General features: G+C 47.4%; 2 protein-coding genes across 5 annotated transcripts; both read left to right on the plus strand.

Moving 5' to 3' along the window:
• The first annotated feature begins 433 nt into the window (after window positions 1-433).
• On the plus strand, window positions 434-3,946 carry LOC123444214 (cytochrome c1-like). Of its 4 annotated transcripts, none has more exons than XM_045120867.1 (4): window positions 434-752; window positions 1,060-1,550; window positions 1,640-1,747; window positions 3,522-3,946. In XM_045120867.1, the coding sequence occupies exons 1-3, from the start codon at window positions 575-577 to the stop codon at window positions 1,739-1,741; spliced, it is 771 nt and encodes a 256-aa protein (XP_044976802.1). In that variant the 5' UTR covers window positions 434-574; the 3' UTR covers window positions 1,742-1,747; window positions 3,522-3,946. The 4 variants fall into 4 exon arrangements, with proteins under 4 accessions (XP_044976802.1, XP_044976801.1, XP_044976800.1 ...); XM_045120866.1 differs by having other exon boundaries at window positions 3,533-3,946; XM_045120865.1 differs by having other exon boundaries at window positions 3,550-3,946.
• Window positions 3,947-5,162: 1,216 nt separating this feature from the next.
• Window positions 5,163-6,775, plus strand: LOC123440139 (bidirectional sugar transporter SWEET2b-like). Its single transcript, XM_045116711.1, has 5 exons — window positions 5,163-5,525; window positions 5,615-5,834; window positions 5,948-6,106; window positions 6,246-6,365; window positions 6,471-6,775. Exons 1-5 carry the CDS (start codon window positions 5,431-5,433, stop codon window positions 6,576-6,578), a joined length of 702 nt encoding a protein of 233 aa, XP_044972646.1. The 5' UTR covers window positions 5,163-5,430; the 3' UTR covers window positions 6,579-6,775.
• The last annotated feature ends 2,675 nt before the right edge of the window (window positions 6,776-9,450 follow it).

The following is a 9,450-nucleotide window of genomic DNA, read 5'->3' on the forward strand; positions in this document are numbered from 1 at the left end:
GCACGTTGTGGTTAATGGACGAGTTAAAAAAGGTCCGAGACACCGTTAAAAAAAAGGTGTTGGAGGCGGGGCGGCCTCCTCTTGATACGAAACGCACCGAAACGCTCCCGTGGGCAAATTGCTCGGGAATCCTCGGGCTTTTTTTGCGGAACAACTTTAGTTGTGTAACTTTTGTGTTTCAGTTTAATTTGGACATTTCATATGTGTTGATGAAATTTACAGTCCTTTCATGATTGGAATTGTCATCGAAAGACGTCATAAGTTGACTTATCACTTCAGTTTCTTTTTAACATGACAATATTAACCTGCCGAGGATAGTTTAATAGTGAACTAAACATATTTTCGGGATAAATAACAATATGTACAACTTGAGAAACAAACGATACGTTTTCGGCACAGATAAATAAGATAACGCCGTTCAAATTCGACCCATCTGTGTAATGTAAACCTAGCAAAAACTGATCCCCTCCCTCCCTCCCTCCACAACAAAACAAATCTGCTCCCCCCTTCCCCTTCCTCCCCTCCTCTCTCCTCCCCTCCTTCCATCGCCGGCGCCGCACCCTCCAATTCCGCCATGCCGAAGGGCGCCAAAAAGCGCGCGAAGCTCAAGAAGAAGCAGCAGGGGGGCCAGCCCGCCGGGTCCAACGGCGGCGCCACCACCACCAACAACAACGACGGAAGCAATAACTCGAGCCACGGCGACGCCGCCAGCGATGGAAACCACCTACCAATCAAACTTACCATTCCTCCCGGTACGCACGCATGGCTTGGCACCCACCCCTCCCCTCCTCCCCCTCTCTTTAAGCCGCGGGCAGATCTGCGCCACGCCGCTTTCGGCTCCAGCGGGGAGGGCAGGAATCGCCTTTTGCGCTTGCAGCGAGGGTGGCATTCGCGCGCCCTCCGCTGGCGCCGCCCGCACCTCCCCCACCGCCCGCTTTATGAGCTGTTCGCCTTTTTCGCCTCGCCTCGCCTCGCCTCGCCTCCTTTCGTGCCCTACAAGATGATGGATGCGTGTGTGTGTTTTTGATGCCGTGTGCTTGTGTTCGGTGGTGGGCGCAGTGGACGCAAGCGAGGATTCCATGGAGAGCTCCGAGGAGATGGTGACGCCGAGGGCGGAGGTGGCCGACGAGGAGAGCAAGGGCGCCGCGTCGGAGGTGCCGGTTGAGCGCGCCGTCGAGGTCGCCGATGAGGGCGCCACGGGCGAGGCCGGGGAGGAGGTCATGGTTGACGCTTTGCCGCCTGAAGCTGCTGATCCGGAGCAAGAGGGTAAGGTGGACGTGACGGCGGAGGCGCATGCCGTGGTGCAGGAACCGGAGGTGCAGGACGTCGTGGTGTCCGAAGCACCCGAGGTGCTGGAACCAGAGGTGAGGAGCGAGGAGGTCGTGGTCCGGGACACGGCCAAGGTGCATCCTGCGCATCAACCGGAGACGGAGACGAAGGCCGAGGGGGTGGTGGTCAGGGATACGGACACGGCTGCTGTGGTGCAGGAACCGGAGGCAAAGGATGAGGTGTCACGGTCTCGTGAGCCAGCTCCTGCGCAGACTACAGAGGTACAATAACGTTTCTGCTTGTTTGCCATCCATCCCCTGTATTTTGAAGCTGTGATATCTCATTGGGTGGGTTATTACTTTTGCTGCAGGTTGTACGGGGACCGGCAGTGGCGGTTGCTGCTGCGGGGCATCGGGCAAAATGGTGGAATTGCTGTGGGATTTTGGATGTCTTTGCTGGTTCAGAGAGATAGATGCAGGTGAGTTGGTTTTGTGCGTGGTTATGACTGTGTTTGATAATTCCTCGTTCATTGAGAGTGCCATTCAGTCAATTGTTTGTATGAATTCTGTGCAAATTGTGTGATTGTGAGTGAACAAAACCTTGTGTGCTGCACCTTTGAACATGAGATGCAGATTTGTATTCCCTATGCATAACTTAACATCTGGAATCTGTACTAAAACAATTGGATGCAACTGGGGAACTTGAATCATTTGTTCGGTAAATGGCAGGAGCACAGCCCATTCAGTAAATACTAACTTCAATTCCGCATCTCATGTTCAAAGGGACATATTAAAGTCTTTGTCTTTCTATCGTGTTCTGCTCACAATCCACGACCCTTCTTTATAAATTGGTATGCTCCTGGTATTGGCACTTATCATATTCAATACAAACATGTCTTGAATTGTTTTTGTAGGATCAAATGTAGCAGCACTTGTGATTTTACCTTTCCGTCTTAAAGTATTCGCAACTGCTGACACCATATTTCTACAGCTGGAAACATATTTTACTGAGTTAAGAGAAAATGATGCCAGAAGAAAACTTTGAACAAGTTCTCTAAGATAATTTTTACATGTGGCTTTTAATCTTTCAATTTTTTTATGACTGCTAGGTTTATTAGTAGAGTAGCTCTCGTACCATGTAAATATTTCTTCAATCTTAATGCTCCCCTTATTTTCACCAAGAGTTATCTGTACAATAGAAGCACCATTCTGGGCATATAAATCTTTCCAATATGTATGGAGGCATCTTATCATGCTAGAATTCATAATCTCATACATGTAATGAGCTTTGTACAAAGATGAAAGAACTGATTTCTTATATCAAAAGCTTAGGATGGAGTTACCTGGAAGATGTCAATGAGCCATGCATGCGTTGTGTGATATGGTACCTGAATAAATTTGATTGTGCTGCATTTATGAGAGGCCGGAGTAGTACTGTTCCTTATATCCTAATAGTCATTTATTTGGCAGAGAATATGTTAGAAGTTTGGTAAGCCTAACATGTGCTATAGTTGTTTCAAGAGCTTATGCTATACGGTGTAGTATTTGGACACTGTTAGGTATGAAACATTTATGAGGACACACTATTCATTCAACTTCATTGCAAATTGCAGTATCCATCTACACAAAATTGCACCCTACATTTTTTATATTAATGGGGAACAGTCATGTTATTTATATTAAAAGTATTTCCCAAATTTCATGTGTTTTTATGTTTGTTTTCCTGCTAGCTCATATGAGGACTAGGAGACACCTTCTTTGTGCTATTTTGAAGAACCTGCTCCCTGCTACACGAGGAAAATTAGGAGACATCTTTTCTAGCGATATTTTCTGTGCTCTTACTCATTTTAAAAACAGATAACTCGGTAGCTGTTAAGTACTAACATATCACTCAGTTAACTAGGATAGTCGGCTGATTTCATTTGAGGAATGCATCTGCAATCTATCCACGATGCACTCTTTATTTTTACTACTCCATCCGTCCCAAAATTCTTGTCTTAGGTTTGTCTAGAAATGGATATATCAAAATACTAAAACGTGCACAAATCTAAGACAAGAATTTTGGGACGGAGGGAGTATTATTTTATCTGTACGAAAATGTGGATAATAAACTTATGAATCTGTCAAGACTTAGATAACATCACCTTCGTAAAAGATTATAGTGACCCTTTGATGTAGATAATGAATCTTGGCTGATGATGCACTGTCTCGTGCTTGTCCTTTCATTCATACTAATTTATATCTCCTTACCAGTTTCATGAAAGGCCCTTGTTATGCTCAGGTACATGAATTGGAAGGAACTTGGGAAGCAAGAAGGCAGAAGATGCAAAGTTGTGCAAAGCTGATGGGTACTTGTAACTAGGCTCGTTGAGTGCTCACGCAGAAGATGGAGTTGGAAGGATTTCGAATTGACATCGAGCTGATGCTTCTCTCCACCCGTGTTTACCGTATCTTGCTGTGCAAAGTTACATTGTATTGGTTGTGGTTAAAATCCTGGGTGTAGTATTCTGAATATTACCCCCCCTTGTCTAGTGGAGTATGTTCTAGGTTCTGCTGTCCTTGTAGCATATGAGTTAAAAAGTGGGTCAACAGTGAAAATTTTGGTCTTTACTTTCTATACTTATTTGTCGGGAGGTATCATCTGTTACGTCCCTTTTAATGGCTCTGTTACAATTTGAGATGTTCTTTATCGTCGTCTTAAATACTCCCTCTGGTCCTTTTTTTCTGCATATAAGTTTTGTCCAAAGTCAAAGTATCTCTACTTTGACCAAACTTATAAAAAAAATTATGAACATTCATCATGCCAAATTAATATTGTTAGATTCTTTACGAAATGTAGTTTCATAATGTATATATTTGGTATTGTAGATATTGATATTTTTTAATATAAATTTGGTCAAAGTTTGACTTGACCGAAATCTAATATGCGGAGTAAAAAGGACCGGAGGGAGTACTAGCTCCACAGCATATTAGAATGTTCAATACAGGAATGAAAATGAAGATCCTGTTGTGTGTGGGGTAAGCTCTTTTATATGTGTTGAGGGCACATGCTGGAACCTCATTAGTTACTCTTGAATTTGCTGTCTCGCAGCGTGCATGTATCTGCCTTGTAGACTTACCTTGCTTGCCTTCTCCTTGTGTTCCAATAGTTGAACCACATTGCTTGCTTTTCGTGGTCTTTACTCGCAATTTTAAGGAAAAGACTGACCACCGTGTTGATTTTGTTGATTTGAGCTGGCCTCTTTATCCTTGCAAATCCCAGGTCAACTTTCTATTACATCTTTGAATTGAAAATCAGTTGGAAGACTAAAAAGGAAGAAAAACATGAAGTGTGTAAATGTTTACTCCGATCATGTCCGAAAGATGGTGTAGCCGCTCATATTTGGTGGGACCAAGTCATGGCAAGTTTTGAGCACAGAATTGCATTTCTCCGTGCTGAATTTAGCCAGTCCATTTCTAAGCAGTGAAATGGTGTTGCGTGTCAGCCTCACACGCGCCTTTTGTCATCCGCTTCTCGGAGGTGCAGGTGCTGGTGGCCGTCCAATCATCTGGTTGCCACGGCCGGAGACCATCGCGTCAAACAAATAGAACGAGCAAGCGGTGGCCATCCAACCTTTTGGGCCACATGTTTAAGCAGTGACTCGGCCGATTTTTGTTCATGAGGAGGATCCGCTATCCAGCCCAGAATGAACCACCTGGGACGCCAGGAAAGATGCTTCAGATCCTAGCTGGCAGTGCACATACTGCATACTAGCAGGCAGTAAATTTATTTTTCGTAAAGCTGGTAATGATGAATGATCTTGTCAGTAATGAGCTACCTGACAATAAACATATTGATGGCACCGCGGACCACGTCCATGCGATCCACGACAACGAAATGAAGGCCCCGGTATCAGCAGAGGCGAGACGAGTTCTTGGTTAACTGGCGAGCGAGTGGAGGCCATCGCTCGCAGTCTCCCGTTCCACGGAGAAGAGGCGCTAGGTTGCCGACGATTCAACCATACAATCAAACTTGTGGCTCTGGGGTTGCGCGTCGCCGACTGGCTCGTGCCGTGCCGCCCGCTACAAAAGCCACGGGGTTCCGGTGTAAAGAGCAAGGAGGGCAGACGTGGAAAGAGCGAGCCAAGATACAGTACAAGGAGGCTTCTTCAACCTTTCATCCATGGTCATGGACTCCCTCTCCCTCTACGAGATCTCCTGCTTCGCCGCTGGCTTTGCCGGCAACCTCTTCGCCTTCGCTCTCTTCCTGTCCCCAGTGTAAGCATACATAGTTACATATACGCGTGCTGTGTTGTGTTCTCTTGATCGTCGTGGAGAGAGGTTTCTGACGACGGACTGTGTTTCAGGCCGACCTTCAAGAGGATCCTCAAGGCCAAGTCCACGGAGCAGTTCGACGGGCTCCCTTACCTGCTCTCCCTGCTCAACTGCTTCATCTGCCTCTGGTATGGCCTCCCCTGGGTCTCCGACGGCCGGCTGCTCGTCGCCACCGTCAACGGCACCGGAGCCGCGTTCCAGCTCGCCTACATTTGTCTCTTCTTCATCTACGCCGACAGCAGAAAGACCAGGGTAATTTCCTCCCCGTCCTGGCTGAACCCGTTCCACTTTCATCTGAGAAGCAGTCAAACGTTAGTACTTCTTCCTGTTCCTGTACTGAAATCTTTTATCCATTTCCTCCACAGCTGAGGATGGTAGGGCTCCTGGTTCTCCTAGTCTGCGCGTTCGCCCTCGTCGCGCACGCGAGCCTCACCTTCTTCGACCAGCCGACCCGGCAGCAGTTCGTCGGCGCCGTCAGCATGGCGTCGCTCATCTCCATGTTTGCTTCCCCGCTAGCCGTCATGGTACGCCTCCCAATCATCAAGCTGGGCTCCTGATAAAAAATTCTCCTACCTAGATCATCCCCTTTTTACGTACGCAATCGGCGCGCAACAGAGTGGTATGGAACTGTTCTGACGCGTGTCTCCATGGTTGGTTCTTCAGGGCGTGGTGATCCGGACGGAGTGCGTGGAGTTCATGCCCTTCTACCTCTCGCTCTCCACGCTGCTGATGAGCGCCTCCTTCGCGATATACGGAGTGCTGCTGCGCGATCTCTTCATCTATGTAAGCACCCGATCTGATTTCAAATTGCATTTGCTTGAATCGCTGTAGTTTATCTGTCGGAATGCGTGTGCTGACAATTGGACTTCTCGCCGTCTGAATTTTCAGCTGCCCAACGGGCTTGGAGTCGTCCTGGGAGCAACGCAGTTGGCGCTCTACGCTTACTACAGCAGGAAATGGAGGTGCAAGGATTCCTCTGCGCCGTTGCTTGCCTGATCAGAGCTCAAGTGATCGATTCTCAGTTTTAGCTTGGCTAGGAAGTGTGGGTGTAGGGTTCTGTAGGAGAGAACTGCATGCCCTGTTTTCCCTTGTTGGTGCTGAATCTGCCTGTACAGATTTGCTGGCCTATGCCTCTGTTTATACAAACGTGTCATTCTTTTCCCAAAGAATGCAAAGGGGAAATGTTTTTCTGATTCCGCCTTTGTTATGACTTATGAAATGTTTCTCCACACAAATATTTCAATTCAGGGCATTTTTACTTCACAAGTATCGAAAAAGTTCGTCTCGAATGTTTGTATATTTTATACCACCGCATCATATTTTATGTCATGTATTTCATCTGTAAACTAATATAAGAGTATTTAGATTACTAAAGTAATGTTCCGAATGCTCTTATACTCCCTCCGTTTCTAAAAAAATAGAGTTTTCACTAGAAAACTACATACGGATGTATATAGACATACATTAAGTGTAGATTCATTCATCTTGCTCCCTATATAGTTCTATAGTGGAATCTCTAAAATGACATATACTCCCTCCGTCTCAAAATTATTATCTTGGTTTTGTTTAGATGTGGATGCATCTGGTCACGTTTTAGTATCTAGATGCAGCCATATCTAAAAAAAATCTAAAACAAGAATTTTGAAACGGAGAGAGTATTTACAAACGGACAAGTATTAGTTTACGGAGGGAGTATAAGAGTGTAGTGATCTAAACGTTTTTTACATTAGTTTACGGAGTGAGTATATTTTATTTCTATTTCTAATTGGAGAGTCCGTACATTATTTGAAAATCAAGCCATTAATAGAATTAATTAGGATCCCTCGACCATATTCTTATAAACCGGTGTCTCCCCAGAAATGATGTCGTATAAGATTTGTTTCTGAACTTCTTTATGGTAATGGATCCTGGAACATAGAACTGCTAAGAACATCTTCAACAACCGCGTTACCCGCGACGCGGTAAAATGCAGTTTACAGCATGCGGTTTGTCTGTTTTAGCGCGGCGGCCAGCGCTGGCTCCAACAGGCGTGCTAAAATGCAGCGCCTGCACATAGCTCCAGTAGGCGTGCTAAAATGCAGCGCACACGAGCAGCCGACGCTTGTCATGTGTTGCATTTTTGACCCATTTTGAGACAAAATCAATTTTGAACATCAAAACAAAGACATGACATAATTTAAATCACACAAATAAGTTCATGATGACATAAAAAGTTCATGCCCACAAAATCATTCAACCAAGTTCATACCCACTAGTTCAAATACATGCCCACATCAATCCTCGTCCTCGTCTTCATCTTCATCTTCATCTTCATCTTCCTCCGATTCATCATCCGAAGTGGATTCTTCGTCCTCCTCTTCACGGGTGTTGGCAAGATCATGCGAAGGTGCTCCGACGCAAAACTCATACCTCCCATGCCGCCAATGCCGCCCGGAGGTGCTCCGAAGCCATCCATGCCTCCCATGCCACCAATTCCACCGCCTCCCATGCCGCCAATGCCGCCCGGAGGTGCTCCGAAGCCATCCATGCCTCCCATGCCGCCCATGCCACCGCCACCCATGCCGCCAATGCCGACCGGAGGTGCTCTGAAGCCATCCATGCCGCCAATGCCACCGCCACCGATGCAGCGAAGCGTCGCTCTTTTTTGTATCAAGACCTCTTCACGGGTAAGATTGATATACTCCGTTTGCGCCTCACTAAGAGTATATGTGTCCAAGAAGAACAAATACTTCTCCCATTCCAACAACCTAGATCGCTCCTCCATGGCCACCTTCCTCTCCTCCAATGTCACATTCCTCTCCTCGGCCGCCACCCTGCTCTCCTCGGCCACCAACCTCCTCTCCTCAGTCGCGACATCTTGGGTCCTTGCCATCTTCTTCACCTCTTTCACTTCTTTTCTTGCCTTCACAATAGCTTCCATAGCATTTTTGAGCTCATCATCCCCTTTCCTCTTCTTCTTTTCTTTTGCATCTTTCATGTCATTGGTTTGAGACCGATGAGAATTGTTGGAGCCAACACCCATAGTTGACATATATGCCTCATCGTTGACACTAGAGAATATATACAGTGAAGCAAATGAGATATCTATATGTATGCATTCAAAAAATAACAACAACAACTTTTTTATACCATTGGTGCATTTCCTCAAACACCTTTTGCGCATTGGCCGGCGGCTGAACAAGTGAGCTCGCCGGCGCTTCGGGAGCCGATGCGGCCGTCATCACACGCCCTGCAAGTCTCTTTCTCGATGGCTTGGAGGATCCGGAGCCGTCCGCCTTCTTCTTCTTCTTCTCGGAAACCTTGCCCTTCTTCGCCCGCGCCACATTTGAGAGCTGCAAGAGGGGGCACGTGGGTTCATGGCGGGCGCTGGCGCGAGGCCACCCGCCGCCGAGGTCATCCGTGGCGGCATGAAAGGGCCACACGCGACGCCGGTGCTTGGAGGAGCGGCGGCGGTGGCGAAGCCAAAGCTCCCAGTGCTAGGGTTTGTCGCGGCGGCGACGACGACGACGGCCGCAACGGAGGAGTCGCGGCTGTAGGCAGGGGTCGAGGGGGTGCCGGTGGGGGTGTCCATCTGGTAGTTCGCTGGCGGCGGCGCGCGGCGGGGCGAAGGTGACGCGGTGGGGCGAAAGTGGAGAGAGCGGCGTGAGCGTTCGAGTATGCAGCGCGTCGAAGCGGACGCACGAAATAAGCAGCGCGCGATGCCGATTCTGACCACGCGCTGTACTCTTTATGCCGCGCGCGCTTATCACGCGACCGCAGGAGCAACTTTTTTTTACGTGCTTAAAAACACGATTTTACAGCGCGGCGGTGTTTTAGCACGGCTGATGGAGATGGTCTAAGTTCTTACTTCTTACCTTGTGACGTTGAG

This window comes from Hordeum vulgare, chromosome 3H (genome assembly GCF_904849725.1).
Source record: "Hordeum vulgare subsp. vulgare chromosome 3H, MorexV3_pseudomolecules_assembly, whole genome shotgun sequence".
Lineage (NCBI taxonomy): Eukaryota > Viridiplantae > Streptophyta > Magnoliopsida > Poales > Poaceae > Hordeum > Hordeum vulgare.

Coding starts and splice junctions, on each gene's coding strand:
- LOC123444214 (XM_045120867.1), top strand. CDS start 575: ATGCCGAAGGGCGCCAAAAAGCGCGCGAAGCTCAAGAAGAAGCAGCAG. Junction 753..1,059: donor CAAACTTACCATTCCTCCCG/GTACGCACGCAT, acceptor TGGTGGGCGCAG/TGGACGCAAGCGAGGATTCC. Junction 1,551..1,639: donor CTCCTGCGCAGACTACAGAG/GTACAATAACGT, acceptor CTTTTGCTGCAG/GTTGTACGGGGACCGGCAGT.
- LOC123440139 (XM_045116711.1), top strand. CDS start 5,431: ATGGTCATGGACTCCCTCTCCCTCTACGAGATCTCCTGCTTCGCCGCT. Junction 6,107..6,245: donor CTTCCCCGCTAGCCGTCATG/GTACGCCTCCCA, acceptor TTGGTTCTTCAG/GGCGTGGTGATCCGGACGGA. Junction 6,366..6,470: donor TGCGCGATCTCTTCATCTAT/GTAAGCACCCGA, acceptor CTGAATTTTCAG/CTGCCCAACGGGCTTGGAGT.